Genomic DNA, 16,625 nt, shown 5'->3' with positions numbered 1-16,625 from the left:
CAGTCGATCGGTCGGTCGGTCGGGCGATCACGGTCGAGAGACTTTCTGTAGCTTTCCACTCGGTAGATGAGAACTTCAATTGAGCGGGAACCCGGAAGGCCACGGCTCAGGAAAAACCGCGGAGCGGCGCCAACGTCCGACCGCACCAGGCGGGTCCGCCCGAGTCACATGGTGATAAGCCTGACTATCTCAGCTAAGCTAATGCGATAAGCCAACCTATCAACCCCAGATTCCTGGGCCAGTCATCTTTCTTGCAGGCTGGGTACGTACTCTGCCCACAACAGTCAGAGGTTACACTGAACCTTACAATTCGTTCGTGAAAACAGGCACAACGATGTCATCTTGTGATCCCCTATGTTTCTCGGGATCTGAATGCTGATATCTTGAGAGTTCGGATCAAATCAGCAGTCAATCTTTCCCCGGACTTTTCCTCATCGTCGCTCCCAGCCGGTTGGGCCCATGGTTCGATTGTTCGCTTGGATGGTCAGCAGTGACGATCATTTCATTCGCCAGGAATCCAGACCCTGGTATCAGCCAATGAAAAAGCACCCTCAATGCCCACCGTCAGACCACATCACCCCATAATGGTTGGCAGTCGTCAGGAAACAGAATGAAAACGCACGATCGCCCATCGACAGTTTTTCTACACAACCTTTCTAGACCAGCTTTGCAACCACTGCCAAAGTTGCGCAGCATGCGTTAGCCCCCGCCAGCGCGGCTGCGCCTATTGGGTGAGACACTCTCGCCTTGTCAATTTTCATTGCAGAATCCCATAGCCATGGATATTTTGGGGGGCCGTTAGAGATAGGATGGCATGATTTTGACCGGGCCTGGATTTGGAGACTCGTTCGTTCCCGCCAGGCACGGCAATCTTACGGGCAAAGCTGCTTGTCCATCTGCCCACAATAGGTGCTTGCCGTTGGAAATCCCGGAATGGCTTGTCAATGCTCATAGATCTCGTAGCTGTGCGGGTAGAATGCATATTTTTCTTCTCGGTATAAGATCCGAAGCAACTTCCTGTCTGCAGTGTTTGTCTTTCCTCATCATCACCACACAACAGCAACAACATTCAACAGAGTCTCGACTCAAAAACACAACTCTCAACTCCATCCTTTGTACGAGTGTATCATTAAAAGCCTCTCTCCTCAACACTTCAAAAGTCTACTCGACTCCTTTTCACAAAACCCACACATCACTCAAAATGTCTCCCGCCTTCGCCGCCCGCACTGCCGCTCGCATGGCCATTCAGCGCAGACAATTCTCTCTCCTGACCAACATGCGCAATGTTGCCCGCTCATTTGAGCCTCATCCCTTCCAGAGAATGTCCCAGACCGGCGTTCATGCCAAACCTTTCTACGGCGCCATGATCCAGAAGCGTCTTGTAACTGCCGCCATGTAAGCGATCTTGCAATTCTCAACATTGGGACGAAACACAACTAACAGACCACTCCACAGGTTCTTCCCCCTCGCCAGCTTTATCCTTGGCTGGCCCTACCTCACTTACCTGCTGTTCGACGGCCGCATGTAAGCAGCGACTTTACACCATTCCTCAAACTACATTGAATGGCAACAACGAAATGGGAGTTGGAAGTTAGAATTTGGGAATTTTAAACATATCAGAGATACCTGTACATATCTCAAGCATCTACGGCGTTCGGGGGCTTCTTGGATACAGCATCGGTAGAAGTTCATGCGAACCATGCATAATTTACTTTGTTCACAAACTTGCCATTTTGAGTATTGAACCGTGCAAATTCCTTCTACAAATGAAGTTGATGGCTTATGAAAACATGCCACGCAATTACACCTACCTTAAACGCCCAAGTTTAGTCCTTCGTGTTGCTGTTTGGCCAGACTTACACAGTATGACTGAGACCCTGAAATGGCCAATGCACAACCGCTCCGAGTCGCGCTACTCCACTTCCGTCTTAGCCATTCGCGCCCCTGCAGCTCCCCGGACTGTGACCGCGTCGTGCTGAAGCTGTCCTCCAATTTTGACCACTTGACAACACTCCCCAGCTCAGGCGCAAACGACGACGACGACTACGACGGCGGCACCATTCTTTTTGCGGTTTCTTGCAAGTGTACCTACGCGTGAGCTACACAAGGCGATTCGCTCTTCGTTGCAGCTAGGTTTCCGCCAGCGAACCGGGTCCCCACTTGCAGTCACCGCCAGACCAACAAAGGGGGTTTCTGCGGGAAATCGGAACGAAACACGCCGAACGAACACGACGGCGAAGCATTACAGAGGAGGAACGTACGAAGTTGAATATCGGATGCATTTCGCAAGATGACGGACTCGCTGCACAACGCGCCCATCGTCCTTGACAATGGCTCAGGCACGATCCGAGCTGGTTTCGCAGGCGACGATCTGCCGAAGTGCTATTTCCCCTCATTCGTCGGTCGTCCCAAGCACCTGAGGGTTCTTGCCGGCGCACTCGAGGGCGAGGTATTCATCGGACAGAAGGCGGCGACGGAGCTTCGAGGTCTCCTAAAGATCAGATACCCGCTGGAGCACGGTATCGTTACGGACTGGGACGACATGGAGAAGATCTGGGAGTACGTGTATGGAGAGGGGCTCAAAACTCTTAGTGAAGAGGTTCGTCGGCAGCGGAAAGACTTTATACCTATCTTCGGATACTGACCCTATCAAGCACCCTGTTCTTCTGACCGAACCCCCTCTCAACCCTCGCAGCAACCGCGACACCGCCGCCCAGATCCTCTTCGAGACTTTCAACGTTCCTGCTCTGTATACATCTATTCAAGCGGTGCTGTCACTATATGCCAGCGGTCGGACAACAGGTATCGTTCTGGACTCGGGCGACGGTGTATCGCACGCCGTGCCAGTATACGAGGGTTTTGCTATGCCTAGCAGCATTCGACGAATAGACGTAGCGGGCCGTGATGTGACAGAGTACATGCAGACCTTGCTGCGCAAGAGCGGATATGTCTTCCACACGAGTGCTGAAAAGGAGGTTGTGAGGCTTATCAAGGAGTCGGTAACTTATGTCGCCCATGACCCGAGGAAAGAAGAGAAGGAGTGGGCCAACAGGACGGATTCAGCCAAGAGCATGGAATACGTACTTCCTGATGGGCACAAGCTAAAGGTAAGGATTGCTATATACCTGAAGGGCCAGCAGGCTAGGCACTGACATCATCAGATCGGCGCGGAACGCTTTAGGGCGCCTGAAATTCTTTTCGACCCCGAAATCATAGGCCTTGAATACCCCGGTGTGCACCAGATCGTCGTCGACGCCATCAACCGGACAGATCTCGACCTGCGCAAGTCGTTGTACAGCAACATTGTCCTCTCCGGAGGCAGCACGCTCACCAAGGGCTTCGGTGACCGGCTGTTGACAGAGCTGCAGCGGCTGGCCGTCAAGGACATGAGAATAAAGATCTTTGCGCCGCCGGAGCGCAAGTACTCGACTTGGATCGGAGGAAGTATTTTGGCTGGTCTCAGCACTTTCAGAAAGGTAAGTTCCTGCAGGCTTGCAACATTGAGTCGCCGGCCGGAAAGCTAACAACAACCACAGATGTGGGTGAGCATTGACGACTGGCACGAGAACCCTGACATTATCCACACGAAATTTACGTGAGACGGCTCTGCTTTAATTTTATATGGTTGAAGAAGCGGTTCTTAGATGCGTTTTTGGCCACGCTTCATAGACCTGGTGTGCTTGTTTCGCGACTTACCTGCATCATCGAGCACACATGACAAACGCGGCGAACGGGAGATGCCTTTTTGAGCAATGTGTCATGGAAAGAGGGATGAGATGAGGACTGGCTAGATTTGAAGATTACCCCTAAAAAGACGGCCTTGGCAAGACCCGGTGTAGTAGGCAAGGCAGGGAAAGGCAGGCAGCATGTGAGGTAATGGTCAGCTAGAAAGTTGAAAATGATACCCGAGTCTTGTTGTCTCTTTCACATGCCTTTGACGAGTTTAGGGAGCTGGGTATTTTTTCTGGATGAGCTGACGGATACTCATACGAGTTGCCATTGGGGTCCGGAATCAATGAGGACCGTGACTTCATGTGAGAGGTACTATGAGCACATTGCTTTTTCTGGCTTACTTATACCAAAAGCAAGTCCATGCACGCAGTCTTATCTCTGTCATATAAGAGTTTCCTTCTACTGCCTTATACCCCTGCTCTCACCCTTCACTTATCCCATTTCACCTTTTCCTGTGACAACTCAGCTGCACATCCAGTGCAAATATGGGTTATGGCTTTAGGTGAACAAGCCAAAAGATAACGTCTTAGCTGAGTACGGATACTCAGCATTCAACGGGCGCAACGAGCTGCTGGGAAAAGAAACTATTTATTTTTAGCTCACGACAAAGCTGACATGTACTTTCGAGACCCGACATAATCAGCTCCAAAACCAGGTTCTCAGGTACACCAAAATCTCGGTGTTCTTGTTAACCACCGTCGTAATTACGTTCTCTTCTACTACGCCCTTCGGTCACCTGGACTTGAGCCAAGGTTACAGTACACTTTACACACTCTAACCTCGCTCAGCCCTCTTCAAAGTGGAAGCGATTTCGGTTAGAGACCCTGGATAGTCGCTTAACATGCCCATTCGTTATGTAACACTTTCAAAATACAACTCATCATTTGAGCCTCGTACAAGATGATGCGCGGAAACTTTCGCGAGAATACTCGCGGAGAGCTGCCCAGTCTTCGTACCTGACTAGTTTGGTCTACATGATCGGCATAGACTTTAACGTTGACCTTAAGCCTAACTCCACGGCTTAGCGGGACCTGTACGACTCAAACTGCGTCGTGTCCATCCTACTTATGTCTATTATTATAAGCATGTCAACAAAATCCCCGAAAAGTCTGTTGTCGTTGCCCATATGGCAAGTTACTAGAACACACACTCCTCATTCCCCGAATGTCCGAGTGTCCGAATAACAATAAACGCTTGTCCGGCAGCAACTTGTCCTTGTGTCATAAAGACTTCCATTGTCAAATCTGTCTTACGAGCCGTCATGATGGTGTAAAAAGTGGCTTATGGCTCTTTTTGTAAACCTCAACAAGATGGCAGGAAAGGGCGAGCGTGAATAAAGACAAAACTAAGTCTGGGTGGAAATCACTACGAACAATCAGCGTGATATAGCATTAACGGACTTGGTGTGTGCTTGGAAACTTCGAGGATAAAAACCTCGACAGAGGATTGGGATAGGTCAACATGTCTTGGCAGTTGTGAGATGAGGTAATGTACACTGCGCTCGCAAGTGGTTTTGTCATGCTTGCAATTTCAGATGGGTTGGCACGGAATCAGCGTAACGAACCGAATCGAATGGCTTATGTATATAGAAAAACAAACCTCATGCCAGGGGCATTGAGCAGTACAAGCAAATAAGACGAAGTCAAGAGATAGATGAAAAGTAATGAAGTTTGAAAACTTTCGATTCGTTAAGACACCATCTTTTGATGGGTCATGCTATGTCAAACACTCGACTATTCTTTTTGGGGTATTGTGTGTTCGCTCGCTCGCATGCTAGCATTTCGTGTTCACCAGAAACAAACGCCTTTTTCCGCTATGCTCCTCCATTTTTGCAAACCCAATTCGCAAAATGGACCTCTGGAATCTACCAGCCAGAGTGTCCCGGAGACGGTTCTTCGCCATGTTTGCTCTGAGGCACCCCGTTCATAAAACCGCTCAAAATCCGATCCCGATTCCAATGATATATCCGACAAAAACTTTTTTTGGTTTCCTTCAAACGCCGTGCTGAATTCTTTTCAGAGATTATGTTGATGTAATGGAGGCTGCAATTTCCACATTACAAATGAGATGATAAGAGAAAGTCAAACGAAATTCTCATCGTGGAGGAAGAGACGCTTAGTTCTTCTTAGAACCGAGGCGGCGGAGGAAGTTGCCGCTGCGTTCTTTGATGGACTTGAGTGAAGACATGGAAGAGACGGTAGACTCCTCGCTGAGGACTGAAGAGGCATCTGAGTTCTTGCGGCGGGAGACATTGCCGGCACCGCCAATGCCAACATGGCCAACAGCAGCGCGGTCACGGACCTGCTGGCGGTCGAAGTCCTCATCAAAACTGATGACGGGCCTCTCAGTAGCGCTGTGGGCGTTGCCAGCACCGCCGATGCCAGAGTAGAAGCGGCGGGCACCGTTGACGGGAAGAGGCTTCAGAGGGGTTGTGATGCCGGCAGCCGGGGTGGTAACAGGAGCGCGGAAGATGTTGCCAGCTCCGCCGCGGCCGGAGTAGATGTATGTGTTTGGTGCCACGGTGGGGTGAGGCTCGGTGACGAAGATCTGGGAAGGCATTTTGAAATTGAGGGTTGATGGTTGTGTGAAGTTGTGGTGGTGTATTCTTAAGTGATGTTTGGTGTAAGTGGATTTGCCCACAGATGTGTCGTCTGAATTCTCGTGTGAGGATTAAAGAGATTGGATGAACTGCTCAGAGCAGACGCTTGTTTGTCTTGAGATGGGTCGATGATGGGAAGAGAGGTCAAGGATAAGAGGCAGAGGAGGGCCCAAGGGCTATATACGTCTCTTCTCGTTGAAGGTGCGAAGAGGGAAGGAGGAGGGGTGTGGATGCCAAGTACACACAATAAAGGCAGAGAGGAGAAACGGCCGGACCTGTGCAGTGTCCTCCTGACGCGCAAAAAGTTTCCAAAGGGCTAAGTGACGGCGTTGCACTGGCAAGAGTCACCTGGGGTACGTAGCTACGTAGTGGCACCACGCAAGAATTTTTAGCGCTGGGGCCCAGCAAGATGAAAAAGTTTTGGCGGCTCTAACAGACTATGTGGTATAAAGCAAAGTGGGCGTGAAGGAGGGACCGGGGGGCAGATCTTGGCTGCAAAATTAGGGCGGTCCCGAGCCCCCCAAACCTCGGGAACGAAGCTAGAGCTAGGCCGGTTAGCTGAAGCAGCTCATGGGTAGCTTGGTTTGCTGTCGTTAGACGGCGCAGGTTGCTCTGCCATGACGGTCTTGGGACTAGGGTATGAGAGCAGGTGGTGCTTTGTGTGATGGAGAATGAGAGAACTGGAAAAGAGGGGAATACGTTCAGAATGTCGTGATGCGGCATGGCGGTGACAACGGTTTCCATTCAACGGAATACGTGGACAATACGGATAACGGCGCTTTCATTGACTTTGCACCCATGCGATGAGGAAGACTCCTTGGTGGGTAGGTGTTGGACAGGGTCTGGTCAGAGGCATGCTCAGACATTGTCGTTGTCATTAACAACAGCGACCTAGTAGATACCGCAGGCCTCTTGATTGCGAATAAGCAAACGTTGAAATGGGATAGCTTTCCAACTTGTTTTTCTAGATAAGAACAACAAAAGCAACGATTCCATACTACCACATAATTAGTATGTGCGGGCACATTGTCAAGCAGGTCTGTTTAGTTGCGTGCCGGCAAAATGACGAAGCTCTGTCGTGGGAAAAGTTGAGTCTGTACCGTTCTACAGTCATCTACGTGAGATTCAGTTTTTTTTCTCAGTCTCTCCACTCGCACCGGTTGGTCGTGGGCCGCGTGATGCAAACCTGCTACGGAATGGCGTCCCTGAGGCGGGAGACGGTCACGCGGAGAAAAAAAAAAACCATTTTTGTAAACGCACGTCGAAGGCGCCATTGCGCTCTAGAGCAATCTGTTACCAAAGCGTTACCCCATCGATTGCCTATTCTGGCCATAGCGTTGCAGTTTGGACCATAGGATGGTCTGGGCTTGATGGAGCAGCACAAGGTCACAACTGGGGAAGATGGGGCTAATGCAAGGAACGCTAAGAAACATCTGGCTGAGGAGTTTTTTTTGGGTGCAATTTTTTTTTTCTTCCCTTTCTTTCCACACTTACCGGCCCATCCACTTCGAAAGCTGATGGCATGCATGCTCTGTTATTCAGCGCTGAGAGGCAAAGAGGTACCACCCCTGTCCTAACCAGGGCATGGTCAACGACGTCAAAGGTCTAGTAGTCTCCTGGTGCGACCAGTCAGCAATTTCCTGGGGGTAATGGAAATGTTGCCTGCCCACGTCGGTGATGGTCACCAGACCTCTGTACCCATGTCTCCAAGGCCACGAATCTTTGTTGCAAGTTGAGGAGTCTGGGGAAGTCGCTAGCACCCTTGTGTTTCTTACCCCTCTCTCGAAAACGTGCAAACTGATGCTGCACCTTGAGAGTTGTGCTGGTGCGGTGTCTCATCGATCGTGACGCCAGCTTGCGGTTTCATTTCGCCATCTTTTTGAACTGGCTGATTATGTTGCCACATCCAAGCTTTGGCATTCTCTAAGCAGGAGTCATGACATCTGAATCATCTCAAGACGTTTGGCACTGAAGCGTCGTGGGCAGTTGACTTGTGTAATAAGCGTTAGCCAGTCAGTATAAGACTGAGAGGAAGGGCATAGAACCAAGTGTTCGCCTTGCTGTCGGACAAAGACTTCCAACACGGCCTCGATCACCAGGCAACTGGACTCCTTTGGTGTAGTAGAGTTGATCTGCATTCTATCTTCAGACATAGAATATCGCTTGTAGCCTGCGTCTGGTTTTGTGTCACTGCTGCATTGCGCGCGTCGGTTACGACGGACCGTCCCGTTAACTGTCATCTCATCCTGCCGCTGAGGACAAGACTGTCTCTGGGCCTTCTCGCTCTCGACATCGATCAGTTCCACCTCGTTGATGCAAAGCAAAGACACTACACCAAGCTGTCTGTACCGAGAGAACAAAGCCGTCTCCGCCTTGACCTCATCCGGCCCAGAGCCATCCCAAGGAGCTGGAACGCCTCTTCACTCGCCGTTTTATTACGTACAAATCTGCTCCTCCCCCAGACCTTCACCTTTCGTCTATCCCCTTTACCCCACATTTCAACTGGGAAGCAAAACTTTAACTGATGGTGCCATCCGATCAACAGTGCTTGCTCGCGGTTGAGCCAGGGGATGGCCCTATCCATTAGGTAATGGTTGGCGGAACTACCCCCAGGGCTGAACGCCCGCAAGAACGTGGGTGAAGCCAGCTGTTGAACGTCTGTCTCGGTATTCTGATGGCGGAATGCTGTTTCACTGGTGAGAAAACAAGCTTTCGATATCAGGCTCCAGCAGAAACCAGCACTTCACAACGATGCCAGTTTTTACTTCCCCAGGCGAGAACATCGAGAGGTAGCAACATCATTCGTTCTTTTCACTCCATTTTTCAATATTGTCCAGAGGCATTACAACAGTGCCCAGGGGCTGTGTACACTGCTGGTATTTAGCATATTCTCGCATTGTTGAATGAGGCCTAGAGCATGTCTGACCGTTTTCGGACGAAATGTGCAATACCAGGCCGCACATGTATCTAAGAAACTCACAACGCATTTGCCCGCTGAAACTTCTCTTTCATGTTTGCTGGGCGGGAGGTTTCGCGCGTTCTGCTGTTAATAGCTAGGGGCAGCCTGGATGAGAGATGAATTTTGGTAAAGCTTAAGTGAAAGTTTAACTGCAACGGAAGTACGTTGCTGGCCTAAAGACAAACTTCGCTGGAAGAGTGCTGGGTTTGGTATTGGTCATCCTCTTGGAACACGGGCTCTGGAATAGTCGCCTCCTCGTGAAGCTCTAATACTTAATTGATGAGCAACAGAACTGAACGGATGGCTCATTTACCTCTGTCTTGCTTAGATATTACGATAATAATGACTTTTGAGAGAATTTTAATGTCATGACTATAACTATATAACGCCGAGCTCATATTTTTCCTGTAGTAGAATGTTGAACAAGAAACCGAAAAGAAGCTGGGCAAATCTTGTAGCACGAAGCGCTATGTAAGATGGGCCCTGAAAATTAATCCTGTCTGTTCAATTCATGAACTAGCTGTGATTTTTCAAGGGTAGTCCTGCTTTCTGGGATTCAACGTGCTTCTCATGGCTAATATAGAGGGGAAGAATGCCAGTATCGCAAACTTGTGTTGAGATCTCACATAGGGATGTTAGCTATGTTCGGCCGCCATGTCATGTTTACAACATTGTCTAAGAGGAACAATCAGTTTCTGGAAACCACTCTTTGGGTAAACAACAATTTATACAATTCAAGGCACTGTTACGACAGACTAGTACTGAGGAACAGATGAGATTAGAATTATGACTCTCTAGTAGCGATCCAATATGTACCGATTCGCCGCCTCCTGTCCGTAAATACAAGAGTGGCTGACATCTCCGATAACAAGGACTTCTTTATATGATCACAAGAGGTGCTGTATACTTTATTAGCATTTACTTATTAGCACGAGAAAACAACAGTTAAGACGCCTGCCGGTCTAGGCCGAATCCTTTCCGTTTGAGCCGTATTAACATTCCAAGAAAATGAACCATGCAAATACCCTCGGTGTGGAAATTTGTATTTACGAATACCCAATTCGGGTCACAAGAGGTGCTGTATTATGACAATTTTCAGGATCAATGTAATGAATTTGAAGACTAGCCGGTGGTGAATGAGGCAGGAACCAAGCTGCAATATCATTGAAGGAGAAGGTTCTAATAATATGGCTGAACTTGACACCCTAGGGTATCAAATCAAACTTCATGATTCACCACCGGTTCCAAGATCTGGCTCCGTTGTCTCTTCTCTGACAGCAATGCTATGAGTCGCCAGCAGATGGTAGTGTTGCTTGAAGAGGATTCAAGCATTGCATCAGGGGAGGGAATCATGAATTTTAAGCATATGGCCAGAAAACTGCATCATCCAAGTAACATACATCAAGCCACCAGCTACTCCCAAGAAACATAGCGTCAGTAGCGTTGACCACTCATTTCATTGTACCATTCTCAGGTGCTGATGGGTCAACAAAGTATGACAACCGATCACATGGTGAATGGGATCTGTATCCTGCTAGAACGAGTGTGTCATATCATGCCTTGTCGTTTACCTGTATCAAAAAAGAATCGTCGTCTGACTTGCTGCACTTGCTTTGAGATTATATCGGTGATAAGGGCCATGCCCTTTTGACCCTTGCTTCTGTTTGACTAGCTTGCTTCTCACATCAACAGACAGCGCATCTGAGCCTTGCTGCTTGTTCGCCACTTTCCATCGTAGGCCCAACCTCCCTAAAAGTGTTGCTGCTGGCTATGCTCATGCCTGCATGTGTACCCTGTAGCCATCGGAGAATATCTACTTTGATGCTGAGAATGCAGGAATGCGGCTTATTAACTTTGCCCAAGCTTTGATACTAAACTGCGCCTGCTCGAATATTTCTCAGAGGGAGGATTTGACTGTTAGAAACTATTCTTAGCTGAAAGACGCTGCGTGTAGACTGGACCCGGAGTATTACCAGAGGCTCTACCTAACAAGAAAGGCGTATTCTCATGGAAAAGGTATTCGAGGACGCGGAAGCTCGACATACTTGAACCCCAATTATTCTCAGGCAAGAAGATGCGATGAATTCAGCTCTTCGTGTACATTTGAAATGACAGAGAAATCGACGCAAGCACAGCCTAAAAGGGCCAGCATTGTAAAAACAAAGCCGATATTTGTGTGTTCTTTTCTTGCTAAATTTGTTTTGACGTGATGATCCCTTCAACGTGCCAAATACGTGCGTTAGATACCTGTTTACGAATGTCATTGTCGCAGCACTAGGACATGTCTGCCCTGGCAACCGATATAGCAGTCGCAGCAACACCACTAGAACGAGCCACGATTCATCATGAGCCTTGCTTGTATAGGTGGTCTTAAGAGATGAAATACAGAAGCTAGGGGCTCTTAGAAGTTGAAAAGACGGAGACAAAGAAGAAATCATCTGAAATCGGAGGGCGAGTTTCCACCTCGACATCCCGAGCCACGTCACTAGTGGCATCATGTTATCTGGATGAGATGGTTCTGAGCACTGCTTTTACAGTTGCAAGTTCGAAACAGACCCGAGAATAAAATTATAAACGGTCACATGAGCAGTATCAGAAGTTGGGCTGAAGAGGTTGGTGATCAGCTGGAGATTTAAAGGAGAGCAGGAGAGCCGATTCGCTCTTCCGATTTAGCAACAAAGGTGGGCAATCTTGTTCATGTATAGGAAAGGACTCAACATCTCTCTTAAAACATCAGAACTCTGAAAGGATCTTTCTCCCTCGAGAAAGCCGAGGATTTGATAGTTGGGGGGAGGGCAGAAACCTGCTGCGTCCCACCATCTGTCGTTGCAGGCCTCGTAATGATCTGCAGTATTCATCGACAAGTTTGTGCAAAGGAGGCATGTAGGTCTGCTACCGGATATTAAAGAGTGAGCTTATGGCTACTGGCCTGCTAAGCAGGCTGCTTTGGTCAAATTTTGCATTTGGTGAGCTCAGCATCCGGCAAGAGCATTTATTGAGCTCGAGCCCATATACTAATTGAATCCAATTTGAAGCATAATTTGGTGCGTTCGATAGATCAAAAATGCGCCTAGCTTGATCAAGTAGATCGGAATGGTCTCCTCCGTTGAGTGTAAGAGAAGCGCTTCCATAGGCTTTTGCATGTTCAAGGCAGCTGAATCGGATAAACAACTATTTGGAGACATCATGTCTGGAAATATCAACCGGAGAGTGAATTGAGAATCTATCCTTTCGGTTAGCAAGACCTTAGTACTGAATCGTAAAAAGTTGCTCGCGGTATCTGCTGGATGGTAGAATAGAATATGAGGATATTATGTTATCTACATATTAATGAGGCGCATCAGCATGATGGATCGCGACTAAAAGGATGGCCGCCATCGGCAGTTCAGGACCTGTTGGGGCTAGAAAAAGACGCAGCGGGTCTCGTAACTCGCTGCTTTTTCAAGATAATTCGCGTCGCTGTTGCATACTAGCATGATGTAAGTTGGAGGTCGGCTTGAGGTTAGACAAACCTCAGCTAAGCATGGTTGTCTAGTGATGATGGCCTCAGTCTAGGAAGCCACAGAAAGTGAGCGGAAATCCACAAATAATAAATAACCACCAAAAAGTCATCTGGCACGAAAATGCCAAAACATATGGACGGGCAGGTGATCGAAACCTGGACCTTCCGCAGATCTGCTGAGGAGATGCAAAGCGGACGCTCTACCACTGAGCTACACGCCCATTCAGACAAAGGCTTGCTGGGATCGGTGACTACGCGGTCTCATGAATGCGAGATGGTCATTCTGAAACCTCGTGTGCTCAAGTTGCAATTCACCATCGTTTTCACTAAGGGATACTCTGAAGATAAACGAATAACGTGTGCACGAGAAGCTGGTTTTAAATAGGTGAGCGATGTAAAACTGCCATCACCACTGTTAAGATAATGTGGTACCTTGGTGGGTCTTGTAGACAGGCTCTAGACTCCGCGAGCGAGAGTCAAGATTGCTATAGTGTTAGTACATTTGCGGCTCGAAATCGCATTGACTTTGATATACCTTTCTTCTTTATCTTGTTTGGAAGGTATCGTTCGGTTGAGCAGTTGGTAAGGATCATCGAGCACTATGATGAGCCTGTTGTGGGCAAGGTAGATGACAGAAGGCTTGGTGCCTGGAATGAGCATTATATTCTCATGGCCGATTGTGCTTTCACCCGTTGAAAGAAACAATACCACTGTTTTTCGGATTGATGTCGCTAGCACTGACACTGGACTTGAGGCTGAAGTGCACCTAATCCAATATTTGGGGGGGGGGGAAGAGATGGTGCGACAGAAGATAAATGCCCCTCCAAGTCTTTTTTGAGCCTCTACTAAATCTTAGCGCATGTGCGCCAAGAAAGTCGCCTCATCCACGTCAACCTTGGAGCGTTGAAACGCAGGGCGCGCTTTATGAGGCATTGATTGATTTCGAAGAAATCACTGTCAAGTCTAAGGCCAGAGCGGAGATGCTTGCATGAAATCGAGAATTGACTGACGTACTCGTTTCCAAAGACCGACCTGATCTTTTGCTCCACCGACCTCCAGTGACGAACATCACCCTTGACCTGGACTCCGATTTCCCGACCCGCTAACCTTCCTCAGCAAAAGCCGCCAATTAACAACATCCGTCTCAACACCGTCGACCTCAGCCTTCATCAACCGCCGGCGCCCTTTTTAATCTGTTGAGCTCAATCATGGCAGCTTCAAAACTTCCAGTCGAAACACTGCCCACTTGGGCTATGTTTCATGATGTGGACCTCGTCGATGTCGAGGCGCGCGAAATTCCTGGTTGCGGGCTTGGGTTGCTCTCGAACAAGGATCTCAGCCGAGAGGAAGAGACCTTCGACATTCCAACGCTACTGAGGATCCCGCATGAGCTCGTTCTTTCGGCAGAGGCAGTTGAGAACTACGCCAAGGTGGACAAGAACTTCCGTCAGCTACTCGATGCATGTGGCCACAAGGTAGGCAGAATCAACCTCGAAGGATTGCTCATCGCTGATGTCTACTTAGTCGACTAGGCATGATATTTGCTTATTTTTGTTGACTCAAATGGTCTTATCTGATCGGCCACAAACATCCATTAAGGGTGGCGTGTCAACGCCGTGGACGGAATATGTCAAGTACCTGCCACCACAGGTGCCTGTGACGACTCTTTGGACCGAGCAGGAGCGCGAGATGCTGAACGGCACATCTCTTGAGGCAAGTTTGGCTTTTTCATTCTTACTACCTTGGCATGATCAGTAGCTATCATCGTCCTGTAGCAATGGCCAGTGTCTCCAAGTCCTCCCTGGAACCCGCAACCCCTAGCCGACAACAAGTAAACATCGTATCATGACGCTCCAGGTTATTACTGTTTGTGCATAAACTATTCTCTCAGTCACACCCCGCCCGCCTGATGATGGGCCTATCAGCAAGCCAAGTAGCTTGCGGCTGAAGAAAGCGGCTGGGCGTGCCCCAGGCGGCAGGTATTGCACAAGGGTAATATTCTAACAGAGACTAGTCGGCTACCGCTGCCAAGATAGTTGCCTTAACCGACGAGTTTGACGAACTTCGCGAGAACTCTACTACATTGCCCTTCTGGAACGAGCTTTTCTGGGAAAGCGAAAAAGTTTCACTGATTGACTGGGCCCGGGTTGATGCATGGTTCCGTTCCCGATCTCTGGAGCTGCCAAAGTCGGGCGAGGCCATGGTTCCGGTTTTGGACTTGGCAAACCATTCGTCAAAGGCCAATGCGTACTACGAAGAAAATGGCAAGGACGAGGTGGTGTTGCTTCTGCGACCTGGCTGCAGGGTCTCGTCTGGGGAAGAGATGACGATCTCGTATGGGGATGCGAAATCCGGGGCAGAGATGTTATTCAGTTATGGGTTCATCGACCCCGCGTCTGCCGCCGACAGGATCACGCTGCCTTTGACACCCTTCGATGATGACCCATTGGGTAAGGCGAAGCTGCACATCTTTGAAGGACCGCCAACTGTGGAGTTTGACCGGACGAATGGCTCCATCGCGTGGAAGAGTCCCTTCGCCTACTTCGCGTGCCTGAACGAGGAGGACGGCCTGTCGTTTCGTGTTCTGCAGGATACCGGAGGATCACGGGAGCTAAAAGTATTTTGGCAGGAGAACGACGTTACGGCAACAACGAGAGCTTTCGAGCAGCATATTCACGAACACCCTCTCTCACAACTCTTTCGCCTGCGAGTGGTTACCGTCTTGCAGGATCTGGTGGCCAGCAAGCTCGAGCGCTTGGCCACTGGCATGTCCCTGGACGATTTCGACGCCTCGCTCAGTGAGGGAGGTCTTATCTGCGGGACGTGCATCAGCGCAGCTGTTACGTTGAGGGAACAGGAGACTAGCCTTCTGGAAGCTGCCGTGAAGGCTCTGGAGGACCAGGTGAGTTTCTTCCCCCCTCTCTTCTTCTTCTTCAACCCTTAGGGCTTCGACAGTGTCAAGGCCGCAGTGGTAACATACGACCCTCTGCCCATCCCTTTTCAGCCGTTTTTCCTTTTTGAGCCTCCCGCATTCCTTTGAATTCCTCCTGCGTTGCTTCAACGTGGCCCCATCCCAATTGCCTGCTCTCCCCCGCGTATGGCGCCAAGACTGACAAGGATGGGCGTTGTGCCCAACCTTGCAGAAAACACAACTTCTTGCAGACGAAAACGTGGTGGCTTATCTCGGATCGATGGAAGATACCCAAAACGACCTAGTGGAGGGTGAGGTATCCAATGACGAGGAAGATTTCAGTTGAAAGGGGAGGGATAGGCGAAAGCCATGTGGACGGGTCGATCCATTCGGCACTCATCGCACTGGGCGAACAATGTACAGCAGCTGTACTAACTGCTGAGGGGTCTCTACCCTATCCGTCAGCCGTTACGAAGCAACGCTATTGGAGCGCGATGTCATGGACTTAGTACGGCGCAATGCCAGCGGCTGCCTTAACCTTGGACTTTATAGGCTTGATTGAAACAAGGCGTAATGCCAGCCCGGCATCTTTTCGTTTGTGGCACATGGCACATGGCATACTCAACCACCGATCCTTTTCTTGGGAAAGGATGAGAGATGATTTCGGAGAGTAAGAAGAGGGATAAATCTCTGATTTCCCCGCTTCAAGCATTAATTCTGTTATGTGTTTGGCAGTCTACGGGATACCGGAACCCTGATGATGGCACAGCCACTGTAGTATTACTCACAGCAGTTGGACGTACCTAAAGAAGTCACTCGCTGCAATGATCCGCGGGCACAAGCGTAATATATCCAGATGGTGTTTTTAATCTTTGTCTCAATCAGGTTCAACAGTGACTTTGACTACAAGCCAACCTGATGG

At 49.2% G+C, this 16,625-nt stretch overlaps 4 protein-coding genes across 4 annotated transcripts; 3 read left to right on the top strand and 1 right to left on the bottom strand.

Annotated features, from left to right (window-relative positions):
• Positions 1-814: 814 nt before the first annotated feature.
• CTRU02_200270 (uncharacterized protein) lies at positions 815-1,528 on the top strand (the record flags this gene model as incomplete). Its single annotated transcript, XM_036718270.1, has 2 exons — positions 815-1,395; positions 1,456-1,528. 2 exons carry the CDS (start codon positions 815-817, stop codon positions 1,526-1,528), a joined length of 654 nt encoding a protein of 217 aa, XP_036589270.1.
• A 762-nt stretch (positions 1,529-2,290) lies between these two features.
• On the top strand, positions 2,291-3,599 carry CTRU02_200269 (actin; the record flags this gene model as incomplete). Its single annotated transcript, XM_036718269.1, has 4 exons — positions 2,291-2,599; positions 2,655-3,107; positions 3,162-3,476; positions 3,537-3,599. 4 exons carry the CDS (start codon positions 2,291-2,293, stop codon positions 3,597-3,599), a joined length of 1,140 nt encoding a protein of 379 aa, XP_036589269.1.
• Positions 3,600-5,847: 2,248 nt separating this feature from the next.
• On the bottom strand, positions 5,848-6,291 carry CTRU02_200268 (uncharacterized protein; the record flags this gene model as incomplete). The annotated part of the gene is made up of 1 exon (XM_036718268.1): positions 5,848-6,291. One exon carries the CDS (start codon positions 6,289-6,291, stop codon positions 5,848-5,850), a length of 444 nt encoding a protein of 147 aa, XP_036589268.1.
• A 7,709-nt stretch (positions 6,292-14,000) lies between these two features.
• On the top strand, positions 14,001-16,049 carry CTRU02_200267 (SET domain-containing protein; the record flags this gene model as incomplete). Its single annotated transcript, XM_036718267.2, has 4 exons — positions 14,001-14,267; positions 14,317-14,505; positions 14,807-15,694; positions 15,936-16,049. The coding sequence occupies 4 exons, from the start codon at positions 14,001-14,003 to the stop codon at positions 16,047-16,049; spliced, it is 1,458 nt and encodes a 485-aa protein (XP_036589267.2).
• Between the last annotated feature and the right edge of the window lie 576 nt (positions 16,050-16,625).

The sequence above is a fragment of the Colletotrichum truncatum genome, assembly GCF_014235925.2.
Source record: "Colletotrichum truncatum strain CMES1059 chromosome Unknown Contig_0001, whole genome shotgun sequence".
Taxonomy (NCBI): domain Eukaryota; kingdom Fungi; phylum Ascomycota; class Sordariomycetes; order Glomerellales; family Glomerellaceae; genus Colletotrichum; species Colletotrichum truncatum.
Note: the sequence above shows the minus strand (reverse complement) of the source record. Positions and strands in the feature narration are given on the sequence as shown.